The following is a 19,602-nucleotide window of genomic DNA, read 5'->3' on the forward strand; positions in this document are numbered from 1 at the left end:
GCCTCAAAGAGCTTATAATCTAAATCAGGGGTCAGTAACCTTTCAGAAGTGTTGTGCCGAGTCTTCATTTATTCACTCTAATTTAAGGTTTCGCGTGCCAGTAATACATTGTAATATTTTTAGAAAGTCTCTGTCTATAGGTCTATAATATATAACTAAATTATTGCTGTATGTAAAGTTAATAAGGTTTTTAAAATGTTTAAGAAGCTTCATTTAAAATTAAATTAAAATGCAGAGCCCCCCGGACCGGTGGCCAGGACCTGGGCAGTGTGAGTGCCATAGGTTGCCTACCCCGATCTAAATAATGGGCTTCTGGCATTCCTCCCTCAAGACTCTCTTGATCTTAAGGACGCTTCCATATCCTACCTCATCTCTATTACCATGCTTGCTTCTCATCTGGGACGCTGGGTGGTTGTTAATTACTCAAGTCAATGCTAGTTAGCAGAAGCATGTGTGGCCAGCTCCAGATGTTCAGACCAAGACAGATCTCCTATATGTTAGTGCATGGGGAATGGGTGGAGAAATAACTTGGTTTTAAAGGTCACTTTAAGTGTATGGAGTTACTTGGGTAATGCCTTTGTTATGATGGGGGAGTCGATAAACTGTTTGACGCCTTTGCTTTAATAAAGGAGAGGAGGGCTGCTGGGGCAAGAGAAGGGCGGTATGAAGATGTTTTTTGATTAAAAGTGTAAATAGATGTCCAGTCCTCTCATGACTTTATGCTTTGGAAGCAAAAACATCTTGAAGTGTCTTTTAGAACTTGACGGTAACTAAAATAAAAAGATGTTTACATAGCTGTGCGGACAGTGGGATAGGCAAGGCTTTTGGAAAAGAAGCATAAATAGAGAAGATGGATGAAAAGGAAGACGGTGGATCAGCAATATGTAAATTGTGGCTTTTGCCAACAAGGCTGGAGGACTGGGAAATTCAGCCTCTAATTTACTTTCTAAGGTTTTATAAGGAGACAGCATGTCCCAATGGATAGAGCACTGAGCTGGGACTCAAACCAGGTTCTGTTCATGGCATGACCACTGGCCTGCTGGATGATTTTGGACAAGTCACTTTGCTGCCTTGTGCCTCAGTTTCCCCATCTGTAAAACGAGGATAAAGATAGCTACCTTCTTTTGTAAAGTGTTGTGAGATCTACTGACGTACATTAGATACAAGCTAGGTAGTATTATAAGAAGGGGGATTGTGTATCTACTTCTCTTCATGATTCAAAATATAAGTAGTGCACATCTAGAATGGAGATGAACTTAAATTCCTACCACCTTATGAGGCTGTATCTTTCTATGTGCGCTGGTTTCATGACCAGGATTCACACTTGCGGGTGGTGATCTCACCAGGAACTTTTGCATTTTGACAGGTGTAAAAGGTCTCCTCAGGCCCAGAAATGTATTCCAGTGCTGAGCTCAGCTCATTGTTGGTCTGGCTACTCCTGAAGTGGTCATGAGGATGAAGGAAACATATGGCGTGGCCAGTGCTTTGATAATGAGTAGAGCTTTCATTCCCTTTGATTTCCTCATGTAGCTTCCTCCACTTTTAAAACGGCCTTGGAAGGAGCTGTCACTGTAAATTGATCAAACCTATTTATTGCCTGATGTCTGTATCCAAAAGAAGGAAGAGGGTTTTTGCCCCCTGCTAGTCATATCTGTTTAAACAGTTTGTGAACTGATTTCAGCCAATGGTGTATTTGCAGATTGTTCGCTTTGATTTGCTACTTGTTACTCATAGTGGTGCATTTACTCACAGTATAATATCCAGCCTGATCTCTCCATGTGCTATATAGTGTTCTAGATGTGATGTGGTCTCTGGTAAGCAAGGGAGACAAAGCTGGAACTGAAAACTGTGTGGAAGTCTGTTTGTAGTATGTTTTCTTTAATAAATGTCTCCTATTTAAGGTATGTAATGATACATGGAATCATACTACTAGTATGATTAGTCACACATGGAATTGTTCCTGCTACCTGATTAGGTGACTGATTAGCTGACTAAAGCTTTCTAAAACAGGAGAACTGTGAGTCCAGAGTTAACCAAAGTTCCTGTTTAGTGTAAAGAGACCCCGGGAATGTGTTAATGCAAGTATCCATACAAAGAATAGCTGCTTCCCAAACTTGCATGTAAATATATACATGAAGTATATTCTCTTGTCTATTTGTGAATAAATAGGATCATGAACATGATTGAACCAAATAGTTCCAAGCTACATCCAAACTGACAGGTCCAAACATAGTTTTTGCAGTTCTCATTCAGCTCTAATGATGGTAACATAATATTAGAATGAACAGAGGCAAAATCCCACAACATGATGAATGGTCAAGGCAGAAATCCCCCTCTGGACCTACCTTGACCCTTCATCTTAGGATAAGTCACCAGTTCAGAACCTGACTCATAGTTGCCTGTTTAAAAGCATTCAGCTTGCTGATGTCAGTGAGCAGAAACCCCAGGCTGCTCAGACTAGATCAGTCCCCGGCTGGCTTCCTCATGATGTAGTTGCGTGGGTGTATATTTCATGTGGCAATTGAGCTTCTCTTCTGAAAACCCCAGCTGTTGTGGTTTGCTGAAGTCGCCTAAGGTATCTTCTCTGCTGAGATCACTCTTTTTTTTTTTTCTTCTTCTTCTTCTTTTTTTTCCCCCCCCTTTAAATGTTGACCAAAAGCCATTCAGTCTGATGATCAGAGGAAAGCCTGAGGAGTGTCAAACTGGGACGGTTCAGCTGGGATGGAAAAAACTAGCTGAGCTGGAGTAGATAATGAAGGGAAACAGTCATTGCTCTTCTAAACGGAATGTTGTGAGCCTGCTAGCTAGGAGGGAAAAATGCATTAGCAGCTGTTTACAGAGTGATGCTGTGGGCCCTGGGCCTAAGGAATTTAATAGCAAAAAGGATATGAACTGTCATTTCTTCTGCTTCCTCTGTAAAAACCAAGGGCTGTTCTGTGCTGGGGATACAAGAGGGCCCGAGAAGCCTTCTCGAGCCTCCCATCTTATGTCTCTGTTCATGGGTTAGACTCATCTCTCCGTCATTGTGCTCCTGTTGCCTTGCCGGGTTGCAGACTCTTGCCTTGACAGCTCCAGCACGTGCACCAGCTAGCAGGGCTGAGCCAACGTGCTGGGGAGCAAATGCTGCACCCTTAGGCCAATACTGCTGCTGTGTGCCTTGGAGCCCTGGAGCAGCACGGCTCTGTGGAAGTTTCCAAAAAGCCTAAGGGATTGAGGTGCCCAATTCTTTGGGAATTAGGCACTTCACTCTTGGAAAATCCCTAAAGCCATGATCTAGCCCTTTTGTGGCTATAGCAATACTAAAGGGAAAGGGCATAAACAAGCAATTTGTCTGCCACTCCCTGATGTTTTGTTTTTGTTTAATGAACTGTGAATAGTGGAGCCTTAGGGCTGGGGACCAGATTCCCAGGAATAAGAAACCAGATTCATTTTGATCCGTGCATTAATCTGCATCCACCTGGGTGTTTAAATGACAGGCCTGTCACAAGGAGCAAGTTGGGGGAGAGGCGAGTAGTGGATATAGAAAGATATGTTTGTTCTGCCTAATGCAAAACAGATGGCAATTGGTGATGGGAAAAAGTTGGAAGATTGTGTGAGCCTTTTGCAATTGGATCTAAAGCTGTGAGAAAGCGTCTGATTCAGACAGGGAAACCAAACCAGTTGAGATTCATGTGAACTTATTTGAAGCTGGGATTCTCTTAAAAACTCACAACAAAACCTTTTATTTTTATTGTCTTCTGCACGATCTGCGGCTGAGATTTGTGGTTTCATAACAACCCTTGGCCGTTGGTTACGTGGTGGGTGTTGTATCCAGGGCTGTAGAGGAGGAGTGAGGAAACCCAATACAGAATTGAGAAAGCTGAGGAAGCAGGAGAAAAAAAATAGATGGTTCGAACTGTTACAGTTCTTGGAATTGTAGTTTGATTTATCTATTTGTATTCTAGTAGCTCCTAGAGGTCTCAGCCAAGATTAGGTCCTCATGGTGCTAGGCATTATGCAAACAAACAGAGAGACAGCCCTACTGTGAAGAGTTTACAATTCAATAGACAAGATGGGCAGAAGGTGGAAGAAAGGAGGTATCATTAACCCGTTTCATGGACTGCATACTGGGTAATAACATGGCTCTGTGCTTGTAAAACTGAACTGGCTCTTTATTAAGAGAACTATTTACAGAGATGCTGCAGCTAGCATTCCAGCCATGTGCCCGCAGACTGAATTTCGGGTGCATAGGCACCAACTTCTCCTGGTGCTGGTGAGTGCTCGACCCATCCCAAGCCCCATCCTGACTCCACCCCTGCCCCACCCCCATTCCAATCCCTTCTCCAAAGTCCCCACCCCCTCCCTGCCCCTATTGGACTCCTTCCCCAAATCTCTGCCCTGGCCCCCACCTCTTCCCTGCCTCCTCCCTTGAGTGTGCCATGTTCCCGCTCCTCCCGCGTCCCTTCCAACAGCAATTGCGTGGCAGCAAGCACCGGGAGGAGAAGCGGGGACACGGTGTGCTCAGGGGAGGAGGTGGAGGTGAGGTGGGGCAGGGAGCTTGGCTGCCGGTGAGTGCAGAGCACCCTCTAATTTTTTCCCGTGGGTGCTCCAGCTCTGGAGCACCCACAGAGTCAGCCCCTATGTTCTGGTGCTTCCTCCAGAGTCTCCCCTCCTGCAAGCTGTGCTCCAGATTTCCATAGCCGCATTTTGCAGAAGGGGAACTCAGGCACAGGGAGGTGAATTGATTTCCCCAAGGTTCACAGGGTGTTTGTGGCGGAGTTGGAAATTGAATTGAGTCCCAATCCAGTGCTTAGCTTTCCTCCTGTTTACATCAATTTAGTTTAGACTAGTGTTTTACTTCACGCAAACCCATACCGTTTTAGTTGAAAGTGAGTTGTTTTTGGCGGAGCCATTGCTTAAAAACCATAGCCAAAGATCTGCAGTGCTTTCTCTTTTACCTAATCCACTCTCTCCTCCTGCCTTGCTTCAGTGGGCTTGTCACACCTTTCTTGGGTAAAACAGCTTAAGTTAGGGAAGAGAAAATCTGTTGCCCTGGCCTGAGGATTACTTGTTGCTTTGTATGTTGGCTCGCTTTCTCTCTCTCTCTCTCTGCCAAAACTACATTTGGATAAAACAAGAAGTGCAGTTTGTGGAAAGGTGCCAGACAAGGAAGGAACAGACTCATTTATCTCGGTGAGTGGGATTAACAATGCAAGAAACAGGATCCTTTCAGAGAGAAAGTGACTCTAGAGATATTAGTACAACCACTAGAGCTGGCTACATATAAAATACACGGGTGGGATGTTTAATGAGCAGACACGGGGTGAGGTTTTGGATCCAGGTTGGGATTAGGCTAGTAGTTGAATTCCAAGCCAAAGGGGAACTGAGGTTTGGGATAGATGGGACAGCATCTCTCTTAATAGCTGTTGGTGCGAATGGGTGGAAGTCATGCAAGACTAGCTGAATAGCTCCAAAGAGGAGGGCTTGTTGTGCAAGAGGCATGGTAATTCAATATGTTAATCAAGTCTCTTGGTTTTTATCTGTCCTCCACCCCTGCATGAGGAAGATGGCTATTTGTGAGAACCCTTTTTCAGTAAGGGAAGTGTTATTTAATCATTATGTGTGGGACTGGGTGAGTCAAGAGTTCTGGGTTTTACTCCTTATGCTGTGCTGAGCCCCAGAGCTCCAGATGGAGCACATAGGTCTCCAGCATGTATGAGAATAAGGCCTCAGTTTTCCTGTCTGTAAACAAAGTAATACCTGGTTAATAAAGTGCTTTGAAATCTGCAGATTGGGAAGTCTGGTCTTGTAAGAGGATGGCCTTATGGCTAGTGCTCTGGACTGGGACTCAGAAGACCTGGGTTCAAGTACCTGGTCTGCCACAGACTCCCTGCATGACCTGGGGCAAGTCACTTAATCTCTATACCTCAGTTTCCCATTGGTAAAGTGGGGACGATAATGCTTCTCTTCTCCCATACTTTTTATCTGGTCTGTTTAGCTAGTAAACTCTTTAGGACACGGGCGATCTCTTACACTGTGTGTGCAACCCCTAGCACAATGAGGCTCCATCTCGCCTCTTGGTACTAATGTAATACACATCATAATAAGGATGAGTGATTGACTTTCAGTGGGATTCAGGTGCCTCATTTCCTTGGGCTCCTTTGACAATCCCAGACAACACCTAGCACAACAGAGCCCCAATCTCTGGTGGGGTTGCTATATGTTACTATAATAGAAAAACAAATATTGTATGGTCCCCATAAATGCACTGTGTGTCCATTGATCTCCCTCTACACGTGTACATGAAATATGACAATAGTCGTTTAAACAAGAAATCTGCTCAGGCTATTAAATATTGTTTGCTGTGGTTCCTTCTGGTTTTATGAGAAATCTGTTTTCAACATTAGCCCAGCTGTTCTAGGTGTGAGTGTTGGAAGGATAAAGTGCATGTCTCTATACTCACTTTTCACTGACTACGCACCAATTCAAGTGCAACCAACAGAACCCTGCAGCGGAGAGAAATCACTGAAACCCATACAAAGTTGCCGGGCGGGGGGAATCTTACCAGTCCTTTTAAAGAGTTCCCTGAGAAATATACATTTAGTTGTTTTGATTATTCTCCACCCTGTTCCCCTTTGAGTTTTCCGATGTAAAGTCTAGATCTGCAGTTCTTGATTCTGTCTATGGAAGTTTTGCCTGAGTAATGACTTCAGGGTTAGATCCATGGTTAAAGCAATTGAAGGGTTGTATGGTTACAAACAGTTAGAGAGAACAAACTGGGGGGAAATAGATGTGGCTTATACTTGCTCTTCAGGCAGATCATGAAATGATGTTTCGTGCTGGCCTGTTATAGCCGTTTGGAGATTGAAGTATAAAAAGGATGATTTATTTCCTGCAAATTTGATAATATTTTTTGTCCTTGGCCAAGACAAAATACAAATCAGAACCAATGAAGAATGGGTCTATTTAAGCAGAGTACAAGTCAGTATGGCTGGCTGGCTTGTTGATGTATTTTGGTGCATGAGTTTCTTCTGAGAAGGAGGTATGATCGGAGCCAGGAACTCCTGAGTTAGAATCCTGGCTCTGACACTGATTCCTCTCATGGTCCTGGGCAAGTCCCTTAAACTCTCACCACCCCAGTTTCCCCATCTGTGAAATGGGAAGATAGAGCAAGAGTGACATGCCCAAATGAGACAGTGGCACAGCCGGGAATAGAGAACCCCTGGGGTCCTGACTCCGAGTTCCTGGATCAGGCCAGTAGAGTACAGCCTTCTTACAATGAGTCACTGGCAGAGCTGGAATGTGTGCCTCTCACTTCCAAATAAATTTGGAAATAAATAAAATCTCTAAGGGTATGTTTACGCTACGAAATTACTCTGATTTTACAGAAGTTGATTTTTGGGAACAGCTTGTATAAAGTCGAGTGCATTTATCCATACTAAGCACATTAGTTTGGCAGTGTGCATCCATAGAACCATGGCAAGGGTCGACTTTCGGAGTGGTGCACTGTGGATAGCTATCCCACAGTTCCCACTGCCCACTGGAATTCTGGTTGAGCTCCCAATGCCTGATGGGGCCAAAAATTTGTCGCGGGTGTTTATGGGTAAATGTAGTCAGTCAACCCCTACTCCGTGAAAGCAATGGCAGACAATCATTTTATGCCCTCTTCCCTGGATTGCCCGAGCAGACGCCATAGCACGGCAAGCATGGAGCCCATTTAGCCTTTTTTCACTGTCATCGTATGTCTACTGGATGCTGCTGACAGACACGGTATTGCAGTGCTACACAGCAGCAGCTGCAGCTCCTTGCCTTTGCAAGTTAGCAAAGACGGTTACCAGTCATACTGTACCATCTGCTGCTGTCAGGGATGCTCCTGGCCGGCCTCCATGAGATCGGTCAGGGGCACCTAGACAAAAATGGGAATGACTCCTGAGGTCATTCTCTTCAAATTTTGTCTAATGGAGGTTCGGTGCTGCCTAGAATATCAGGCAAGCCTTCTGAAGAACCAGAGATGCAAGTGGCCGCTCAGGGTCAGAGCCCCAGACATCTGGCAGAAATGAGCTGCATGCCATTCTAGGGGGTGCCCCTGCAACAACCCCACCTGTTGCTTCCCTCCTCCCCTCCTGGGCTACTGTGGCAGTTATCCCTCCATTTGTGTGATGAAGTAATAAAGAATGCGTGAATTTGAAACAACACTGACATTATTGCCTCTTCAAGCAGAGATCAAGGTGCGAGGGGAGGGCGGTTGACTTACAGGGAAGTAGAGTGAACCACCATTCTGCACTTGTTCAGCCTATAGCTGGACTGCTCCTTACTACTGTCCAGGCTGGGGTAGGTGTTTTGGCATTCCGTCTTTTGGAACGGAGTTCAGATAGCACGGCTTCGTCTTCCCATACAGCGATCAGATCCAGTACCTCCCGTACGGTCCATGCTGGAGCTCTTTTTCGATTCTGGGACTGCGTGGTCACAGTGCTGATGAGCTCTGCATGGTTACCTGTGCTGATCAGCTCTCTACACTGGGCAAAAAGGAAATTAAATTCAAAAGTTTGTGGGGCTTTTCCTGTCTACCTGGCCAGTGCATCTGAGTTCAGATTGCTGTCCAGAGCGGTCACAATGGTGCACTGTGGGATAGCTCCTGGAGGCCAATACAGTTGAATTGCATCCACACTAACCCTAATTCGAACCGGCAATGTCGATTTTAGCGCTACTCCCCTTATCAGGGAGGAGTACAGAAATGGATTTTAAGAGCCCTTTATGCCAACAAAAATGGCTTCGTTGTGTGGACGGGTGCAGAGTTAATTTGATTTAATGCTGCTAAATTTGACCTAAACTCATAGTGTAGATTAGGCCTTAGGTGCCACAAGTATGCCTGTTCTTTTCTCACTTCCTAGACCACTAACCCACTCCCTGGGACGTCAGCACTGTCTGGGAACGGATGTTATCTTGCACTTTGCCTAGCAGCTGCCTGATTAACTACAGAAGCAGAACTTGGGCCAGTAGATTTTATTTTCTTAAATAACCTTCTTAAGATTGCAATATCTTCTCTTGGGGTTTTGTTTGGGTAACTTGGGAAAGTCTCCAATGGGAAATTGCTGGCTTCCTGCTTTCCTGTTGCTCTGATGTTGGAAATCCGTGGTACGCCCCAGTGAGGCACAGGGTGTTTGCAGCTTTTCCGTGTTAGGATGCTCTCAGCCGTTTTTGGTTTTTCTAACACACACATTTGTCCTTTGAAAAAAACACAGTTCACAGAGCGAATGGTTTAGCTCTAAAAAGGTAACTGGTGTATAGCTGCTGGCTAGAGAAAGGGTTGTCTTGTGAAGCCATTGGCCTGGGCCTCGAGGTCTGGGTTCAGTTCCTTGGCTCTGCCACAGATTCTCTTGGACAAGCTGCTTAGTCTCTGCCTCAGTTTCCCATCTACTAAACAGGGTTAATAACATTCGCTTGCTCCCACTTTTTGTCTGACTTCTCTGTTTAGATGTTAAACTCTTCAGGGTTTTCTACTACTAGGTTTGTTTTCATGACCTAGCAGCAGTTAGGTGGCAGGTCCTTCACTTCAGCGGCATTTTGGTGGCAGGTCCTTTGGTGCCACCGAACACACCCAAGCGAGTGAAGGACTCATCGCTGAAGTGCTGTCAAAGACCCGGAGTGCCGCCCCGTCAGTAAAAGTGCCACCAGGTGAATAAAAATTAAGGTGCCAAGAAATTGAAAAGATGCCACTTGTGCTCGGCAGGAGAACAGCCGCTCCCTCCTTCTCCCTCCACCCCCCCACCCCCAGCTACACTACTGCTCACGCTGTCCGAGGCAGAAGATAAGCAATTTGGAGCAGGGACTGTGTTTTGTTCTGTAGCTGTATAGTACCTAGCATAATGGGGTCCTGCTCCACGACCTGGGGTCCTTGGTGCTACTATAATACACCGCATAAATAACGAGAGGAGTAGGCCAAATTTTCAAAAGTGACCTCTAGTTTTGGGTGTCCCCTTTGAGACATGCTGTGGTTGAATGTCAAGAACCCACAATTGCAGTTAAAGTTAATGTGAGCAACAAGAGGTCAACACCTCTGTCAGATCAATACCTAGGCATGTGTCAAGCCAGTCAATCAAAATGAATGGATGCTTGAAAAAATACAGTCTAAGTGAGTTGCCCAAGGTTACTGAGTGAGTCAGTAGCAGAGCCCACGAGAGAGTGCAGGGATTTGAGCTGAGTCCCCTCCTCTAAATACACTAGGCCAGAAGCTCAGCCGATTGACTTTGGTGGAGCAACGTCTGTTTGCAGCAGGTGAGGGTCTGGCCTGCGGTCTGCCTATTTAGCAAGTTGCACATGGCGATCACATAACCAAATGCAGCCTTTCTGTATCCTTCCTATCCAGGGCAGATGTGCTGATTCTATTTCTAGGCAACTCTGAATCTAAATGTGACTTTTCCTGCCTCTAGCAACTTGTATTTTTAATTGATCGCAGTGGATCAAAGCAGCACATGTTCCTTTAAAGTGCTGGGCTTTGTTCACTTTTAAGTGATTAAACTTGGGGAGAGGAAGGGGAGAATTCCACAGCTGTGATGTAACCATTGGAAACCATGTACTCTTTATACTGTTGACAAGAAAAAGGACTTCTCCTGGAAGCATCGTAGAAACTTGCATTAGCTTTTTAATTGCTTGCCACAGCAGATTTTCTTTTTCCAGTCAGCCTAAGCTCAGGGCTTGAGTTTCTGAGAGTTCTGTATTCCTGCCCTCACATGTGCTCAAAATGTGAAATCCATGTGGCGGCTGAGACCCATCTCCTGTCCCAAGTGCATTTCATCTAAAGGAGAAATCCAGTCTGAGCAAACAGCGAGTACCCACAAACAGCAATTGGAAAGACCCACTTTTTAAAACTTATGCTCTTGGGGGATGAAAGGAGGGAGGAAGGATAACCCAGGGATTTGCATGCTAGCTTGGGATTTGAAACATCTGGGTTCAATTCCCTATTGGCCTCAGGACCTCCCTGTGTGTGACCCTGGGCAAGTCACTGTGGGTATGTCTACACTGCAGTTGAAGGTGTGATTAACACTAGCACATGTTACAGTCTAGTTAGCATGGGTAACCGTAGTAATGTAAATGTGGTGGGCTAGCAACCAGAGTAGTAGCCCATCAGAGACCCTGGGTACTGTAGTACTGGGGTCTATGGTGAGGAAAGTGATGCACAAATACATTGCTGTGATGATATGAACTTCAGGCCCAGCTCACTTTTATGCTTCTAAGGCCAGATCCTCAGCTGGTGTAAATCAGCCTAGCTCAGTCCCTGGCATGTGCGTTAAGACACAAAACAAGTCACGCCTAAAATGCAAAGACTGTAGCCACTCCTCCCCCCCCCCCCATTACAGCATGCTAAATGCTGCCACACAGTATGGAAAGATGCAGTCGTAGCTGGCAAGTGCAGAGTGGGCGGGAGACCCATTGCAGTTGGATCTTCAATTGTGCACACGTTTGTAAAGTTTCCCCTGGTGCTCAGTGGAGAAGACCTTTTAAGGAAGCTGAAAAACTGAAAATAACAATATGGCTCTGCTATAACAAAGGATGGTGATGTTAAATGAAATGGACTAAAAATATTATTTAAACAACAAAAATATCTCATGTGAAGGATCTTTTTAGAAACTCCAGAAATGTCCTATTTGTAAAGGTCCATCTGTCTGGCCATAATACTTTTTGCATTCATATATAATATGTTTTTTGTCAGGGCATATTAAGGTACTTTACCTACCAATGTACAGGATCATTGCTTTTGTAAGCTGGAGAAACAGACACTGAAAGATGAAGTGACTTGCCCACGGTTGCTCAGAAGGTCAGTGGGGGAGCTGGGAATGGGACCTCCTGGGACTCCCTGTGCTGACTTTGCATAAGCCAGCTTGTCTTCCCTGTGTCAGTTTATTCAGCTGTAAAACAAGTCAGGTGGAGAACCCAGGTACCCTGACTTCCAGTTCCCTGATTTAACCATTCAAACCTGTTGACTTGCTATAATGCATCCCTAAAATACCCTTTTTACCCTTAGAACATGAACATCCAGGTGGAGGACATAAGGATCCGAGCTATTCTTGCTACCTACCGCAGGCGTGTGCCTGTTACAGAGGGTTACGTGGAGGTGAAAGACGGAGGGAACTGGAAGCAGATCTGTGACAAACACTGGACTGCGAAGAATTCCCGAGTTGTCTGCGGCATGTTTGGATTTCCGGGCGAGAGGAAATACAATGCCAAGGTCTACAAGTAAGAGGGGAACTTTTTATAAGCCTTGGTCATGTTTCCCGAACACTCGGGCCTTGTTCAAAAATGCAAATTTCGAATTATAGCAAAGACCTAGAAGTAGGCAAACCTCGGCCAGTTGCTTCATTCCTGTGGATCAGATTTTACTTCTGTGTAAATATTTTAAATGTCGGGCACTTCCTTTTGTAACCAGGGATGCATGACGCCAGTTTGAGCCTAACCTTTTGGAGGAGAAAAAATGTAGTATCTGTTTAAAGTCAGACAAAAAGACGGTTCACTAAGTCTTTCTATTTCCAACTGCTAGATAGTCCTAATATTTATTCTTGCATTCGTTCTACTGGCATGGGCTCTGTGTAACATTTGTATATATCTATAGTCTGAGTCCTGCACTTAAATCTTCATGGAGGCCCATCAATTTCAAAAAGAGCCTGAGCAGACATAGAGGGCTGTCTGCATAGATCCAGTTGCATGATCAGGATCAGTGCATGCCGCGACAGCAGTTTTAACTGATTTGAATTGCAGTAAGACAGGTCCTTGTTTTATCTCATAACACAAGATTCCTCATTCACACGACTGCATAGAATTCAGTGTTTCACAGCTCGGACGAAATGTTTACCCAGGGTTTACCAAACTTCTCTGGTATTTGCCTCTCACCTGGGCTCACCCTCCTGTAGTTCCTGCGTATCTGGCTGCCAACTCACTGAATTTAAGGATTGTGAGTCAGTTGCTGCTCAGGAGCTGTCTGCCTTGAAGAAATTTTCCAATAATTCTCCCATTGTTCAGCTCCACTGGAGTTGGCAGCCTTGGGAGCTCTTCAGTAGCTGGGCTGTCAACTACCTTCACTGTATTAAGCACCAAGTCAATTAGCCCTGCCGTGAACAGAGTTAGATGACACGCTGCTTGAAATGTTGGCAGCCTGTCTGCACTAGAGCTCCCGACACGGCTGCTGCCTGTGGATCTGAAATGATGTTAGCAATGGTGGCACGTTGGTCAAATGTCCCTACTGTAAACAGTGCTTTACTTCTACTCTATAGTGCACTGTCTTGCAATATCCACGGAGAGCATAAAATGAGGGAAGAGAATGGGGGTTATTTAGTCTGCAGAAGAGAAGAGTGAAGGGGAGTTCCAAAGAGGATGGAGACTGTTCTTAGCGGTGGCAGATGACAGAACAAGGAGCAATGGTCTCAAGCTGCAGTGGGGAGGTCTAAGTTCGATATTAGGAAACACTATCTCACTAGGACGGTGGTGAAGCACTGGAATGGGTTACCTAGAGAGGTGATGGAATCTCCTTCCTTAGAGGTTTTTAAGGTCAGTTTTGACAAAGCCCTAGCTGGGATGATTTAGATGGGGATTGGTCCTGCTTTGAGCAGGGGGTTGGACTAGATGGTCTCCTGAGGTCCCTTCCAACCGTGATATTCTATGAAAGTAATGGAACAACTCAGTACCAATGGGTGTCAAGAGTTCACCACTTGGCTTACAGCACGGGGCCTGGATTCACCAAGCCATGTGTACTGGAGACACACTGTCAGCAGCAATGTGTGTAGACGATACCCCATTTGTTGAGATGGTTAGAGTTCTTAGCCATATATAGTCACAAGTTTCTCCCAATCCCCAGTAGAAATGTCCAGCTTCAAAAGGAGCTCCACACAGGCCTGGTCTACACTGGAAACTTACTTCATCATAGCTAGGTCTGTCAGGGGTGTGAAATCCACACCCCTGGAAAGATGTAACTATGCTGGTCTAAACTCTCTGTGTAGACAGCACTAGGTCGGTGGTGGAATCTCCATTCTCAGAGGTTTTTAAGGTCAGGCTTGACAAAGCCCTGGCTGGAATGATTTAGTTGGTGTTAGCCCTGCTTTGAGTAGGGGGTTGGACTAGATGACCTCCTGAGGTCTCTTCCAACCCTAATCTTCTTTGATTCTATGATCCCTGGGGGAAAGCCTGCAGTGTCCTTTTGGTTGCATGCAGAATAAAACTAGCAGGAATTCTGACTGTCCCCCTGTGAGTTAGCATGCTGCAGATTTCTTTTTGTCTCCAGCTCGTAACATAAACACATTTTGCTCTTTACAGTTTACAACAAGGCAGCTGCAAAATAGCTTATGCTAAGAAATCATCCAGTTTCTCCCCCAAGTCTGGTCTATGGAGCTGGACCAGGGACTAAGCTGGTGGGGGGGAATTTTATTTGTAAGAAGTAATAGTTGTTGTTTTTCCGCTTCTTCCTTTAGCTCACAGGCGGGCTGTTTCTCTAGGTTTCTGTTGGAGCTGACTGGCTGCGCTTCATGTTTCTCATTAGTAAGATGAAGACGATCGGTTGAAAAGGTCCTGGGGCTGGAATACTGTAAAGCAGCACAAATAAAATGCCCAAACTAGAGTTTTGTTTTCCAGCATCTAAGGGATACAAGTGGTGAAGTAGTAATTGCTATGAGGTGGTCTCATGTTTTTGTTCTGGATTATTGGAGTAGAGGAACATGTTTCCTTCCATCCATGCCCGTTTTCTCTCCTGAGCTAAAGAGATACTGTTGTGCTCCTGCACTGCACATCAGAACCACATAATCAATTTGCTCTAATAAGACAAAGCAGATCCTTCCTGCTCGGCACTTAGAGGTGTTTCCAAGAAGGATGGTATCATTTTAATAGTTGGAAGCAACTGTACTTAATAAATGATGGCTTGGCAACTTTCCTTCAGCCCACAATAGTGCATGTGCCAGGGAGATTTAGGCTAGATTTTGGAAAGTTTTTCCTAACTAAAGGATAGTTAAGCACTGGAACAGGTTACCTAGAGAGCGTGTGGAATCCCCATCATTGGAGGTTTTTAAGAATGGGTTAGACAAGCACCTTTCAGGGATTGGCTAGTTATACTTAATGCTTTCTCAGCAAAGGGGGATGGACTTAGAGCAGGGATTCTCAAACTTTGTTGCGCCGCGATACCCTTCTGACAACATGACTACACAACCCCAGGAGCGGAGACCGAAGCCTGAGCCCACCCAAGCCCTGCCACACTGGGTGGGGGACCAAAGCAAGAACCCAAGAGCTTCAGCCCTGGGTAGCGGGCTTGTAGCCTGAGCCCCACCACCCCAGGGCTGAAGCCGAAGCCTGACCCCTGGGTGGTGGGGCTCAGGGTTAGGCCCTGGGAGGTGAAACTTGGCCTTTGACTTCAACTCCAGGCAATGGGACTCAGACTTTGGCTTTGGCCCTGGCTCCAGCCAGTCTAACGCCAGCCCTGGAGACCCCATTAAAACAAGGTTGCAACCCACTTTGAGGTCCTGACCCACAGTTTGAGAACTGCTGGACTAGATGACCTCTTGAGGTCCCTTTCAGCCCTACATTTCTATGATTCTGTGTGCATCATGTCCACTAAGATGCCTTTGGTCTATCCAAGGTGGGAGTCATGTTTTCTAGTAGGTACATGCAGTATCTTTTTCTGTATTTTCTCTATTAAGGATTAGGTTATTTACCTTTAAGCATTGTAAGCTGAATCTTGTGTGTAGGATGTGTTCAGGTGCGCAGTTATGGAAGATATAAAGTGTGCTGTGTGTGTACAGATATATATTTAATGAGTACACGTGTGTGTGGATTAGGATTTTCAGATCAGGGATTTTTGCATATTTCTAGTGCATATAAAAATAAATAATACAGCATTATGAACCCAATCTTACAGATGGGAGAATAATAAGGCACTGAGACTGAGACTGATTTTCAGAGGCACTGGGTATGTGCAGCTCCCCAGGACCACAGTCTGAGTGGTGGATACTCTAAATACCAGCTTCTAAGTGACTTTTCTAACATCATGCAGTAAAGTCAGTGGCAGAGAACCTGGTGCCTATTCTGCTGCAGTCTCCCCCTTGTATCTATGTGCCAGGCCCAGCTACAGGTAAAAGGGAGATCTGATATCTGAGCTGTTGATACCCAAATAAAGATCTTTGGAAAAGGTGTTGAATATTTTCCACAGTGTTGGAACAGCCTGGGGTGTGATTGTGCCAAAGGGAGGAGAAGTTTGAATTGTGTTTGTACTTTCCTAAATACAGATGTGTCAGACTGGCAGCTTCATTGGATTGTCACCTCTAAAAGAATGGTTTCCCTTCCTCCAGCATTGTGTGTGCCCAAAGTTACTGGAACCCAGCATTTAATGCATTAAGACACCTTATTAGGGCAAAGCTGTATTAAATAGTGGCCTGCCAGGACTAAGTAAAACTCCAAGGGTTCTGCCCAATGGTCCTGTGTAAAATCAGGGCTGGTGTCTTCAGTGGTAGTCTCTGCTTCGGTCACTCTAAAGTCCTGCTCAGGAATCCAGGTAATCTGTCATATCCTGCCAATCCAGGGCTCATCTTCCATTCTGTAGCTTATTCCACCCGCTGTCTAGTACTATTGCATAGTGGTTTGAGGAAGGACAGATTTCATCCCTCCCTGGTCACGTGGAATGAGCCTCTTTCCCACGTGAGTATCAAGCCCTGTAATGTTTCTCATGTCCCAGGCTTCACACGGCATCATTTGGAAATAGCCTTTTCCTGCCAATGGAACCTTTCACACTGTTATCCCACAGCCGGGTAACCAGATTTCATAATGCTGCAACATTTCATAACGTTGTGAACACCCTCTGCCATACCCACAGTCATCCCCTTTCCTGCTAACTGCAGCTTGGCGGGCTGAGCTAGCAGATATTCGGCTTTGCTTCTGCACCATGGTGGGAGGTGAAATAATTTGCAGATGGATCCTGCCTGAAAGACAACAACTTAGTTCATCATCCTCTTGCTGCCAAAGTTTTATTCCTCAATATAACTTAGCTTCTCCTTTTGATGGCGCAATTTCTTTTAAGAAACAAAACAAACCTCAGTGCATTTTCCATGCTCCCGTTGCTCCTTCAAAGCTATTTATTTAAGAGCTTTCATAAATTCATCTCCGTAGCAGAAGGGGAGCAGTATTCGTTCCATTTTACAGATGGGCAAAATGAGGTCAGATATCCTGAACCTCTGCCACTCTCACTGGAGTGAGCAGGAGCTCAGTCCAAGATGGTCAAGAGAGTATAAGAGCTAGGAATAGAACTCAGGAGTTCCTGCCTTTCTGACCTGCATTCACATCAAACCAATCCTTTCTCATCTATTGCTGAGAGCTGCCCTGAACCTTAAAATCATAAGATGATACATCTGTGTTTGAATTTACAGGGCAGTGCATTGCACCCCTGTCTGGAGAATAAACCTCTGCAGGTTTTTACTGGCAAAGCAAGATCCCCATTAGGCAGAAGGCAACAGATCTGGCAGCTCCTCTGCCCTGCTGCATAAGGCTGGAGAAGTTTCAGAGTAGCAACCCTGTTAGTCTGTATCCGCAAAAAGAACTGGAGTACTTGTGGCACCTTAAAGACAGACAAATTTATTTGAGCATAAGCTTTCATGGGCTACAGCTCACTTCATAGATGCATAGAATGGAACACGTAGTGAGGATATATATATAGACATATACATACAGAGAACATGAAAAGGTGAGAGTTGACCAACCAACTCTAAGAGGCTAATTTAATTTAGGGTATGGCTACATTTGGAATTTCAAAGCACTGCCCCGGCAGCGCTGCGGGAGCGCTGCTGCGGCAGTGCTTTGAAGTGTGAGTGTAGTCAGAGCGGCAGTGCTGGGAGAGAGCTCTCCCAGCACTGCATGTAAACCACATCCCTTACGGGTGTAGCGTGCAGCGCTGGGAGCCGCGCTGGGAGCCGCGCTCCCAGCGCTGCTGCCCTGATTACACTGATGCTTTACAGCGCTGTATCTTGCAGCGCTCAGGGGGGTGTTTTTTCACACCCCAGTTGCAGCGCTGTAAAGTGTGAGTGTAGCCAAGGCCTAAGATGAACTGTTGACAGCAGGAGAAAAAAAACTTCTGTAGTGATAATCAAGATAGCCCATTTAAGACAGTTTGACAAGATACTTAACATGGGGGAAATAGATTCAACAGTTGGTTGGGCAACTCCCACCTTTTTATGTTCTCTGTATGTGTATATATATATCTCCTCACTACATGTTCCATTCTATGCATCCGATGAAGTGGGCTGTAGCCCACGAAAGTTTATGCTCAGATAAATTTGTTAATCTCTAAGGTGCCACAAGGCTGAAGAAAGGATACTTGCTAAATTGTTCAGATGCCTGCCCCAGGGGGAAAGCTAGTTGGTGTGAAGATGCTGTCTTTCAGCACAGCCAGAAACCAGTGTTTCAGGCCCATTCAATCAGAAGGAAGAGTATTTGATTTTTTTTTCCTTTTAATCCATCTGAGGACAGGATTAGCTCCCCCTAAATTCCCGATGATGCTCCATGCTTACCTACAGCAGGTGGCCAAAATCATTGGTTCAGTTCATTATACCATGGAGGAATTTTCCCCACTGACTTTGGTTGGCTGTAGCCACTGGTTTATGCTCTTCTGTAATGAAAGCTGTTTATGTGGACCCTGGCCCCTCACACCATTCCTACCAAAGCTGGGTTACTCTTAGCTGAATCTTGAACCTTCCCTCAGACTGATGATGGGGCTCTTGTGTTGTTTCCATTAAAGCGGATAGAGGGACAGTTCAATGGATGGTGAAGATCAGTTTTTAATGACCAAGGCCATGTCTACGGGCTTGTCTACATCAGAAAGTTGCAGCGCTGGTGAGGGAGTTACAGCGCTGCAACTTTGAAGGTGTACACATCTGCAGGGCATCACCAGCGCTGCAACTCCCTGTTTGCAGCGCTGGCCGTACTCCCGTTTTGTCTCGGGTGTAGAGGATCCAGCGCTGGTGATCCAGCGCTGGTAATCCAATGTAGACACTTACCAGCGCTTTTCCTGACCTCCGTGGAAGGAGGAAGCCTCTGGTAATGAAGCTGGTCTCCTTTCCCGGTTTGCTCTCTCGTTCCCGGAACCCCGAGCAAGCAGGTCTCCTTCCCTGCGGTTTGCAGGGTGGCTCCGGGAACGCGAGAGCAAACCGCGACGAAGCTGGTCTCCTTTCCCGGTTTGCTCTCTTGTTCCCGGAACCCCGAGTAAGCAGGTCTCCTTCCCTGCGGTTTGCTGGGTGGCTCCGGGAACGCGAGAGCAAACCGCGGCGAAGCTGGTCTCCTTTCCCGGTTTGCTCTCTCGTTCCCGGAACCCCGAGCAAGCAGGTCTCCTTCCCTGCGGTTTGCTGGGTGGCTCCGGGAACGCGAGAGCAAACCGCGGCGAAGCTGGTCTCCTTTCCCGGTTTGCTCTCGCGTTCCCGGAACCCCCCTTGAAGCCGCCCAACAGCACTGCAGTGTGGCCACATCTAACACCACTTGCAGCGCTGGTTGCTGTAAGTGTGGCCACTCTGCAGCGCTGGCCCTATACAGCTGTACTAATACAGCTGTAACAACCAGCGCTGCAAAAGTAGACATGGCCTACATCTAAAATTTTGCAGCGCTGGTTGTTAC

At 45.9% G+C, this 19,602-nt stretch overlaps 1 protein-coding gene across 1 annotated transcript in view; it reads left to right on the top strand.

The window, feature by feature from the left end:
- Positions 1-19,602, top strand: part of LOXL2 (lysyl oxidase like 2) — a 96,798-nt gene that overhangs the window by 41,781 nt on the left and 35,415 nt on the right. Inside the window, exon 4 of the mRNA XM_030552048.1 lies at positions 12,002-12,213. Coding sequence (XP_030407908.1) covers positions 12,002-12,213 — 212 coding nt within the window. The remainder of the gene's footprint in view (positions 1-12,001; positions 12,214-19,602) is intronic.

This window comes from Gopherus evgoodei, chromosome 2 (assembly GCF_007399415.2).
Source record: "Gopherus evgoodei ecotype Sinaloan lineage chromosome 2, rGopEvg1_v1.p, whole genome shotgun sequence".
Lineage (NCBI taxonomy): Eukaryota > Metazoa > Chordata > Testudines > Testudinidae > Gopherus > Gopherus evgoodei.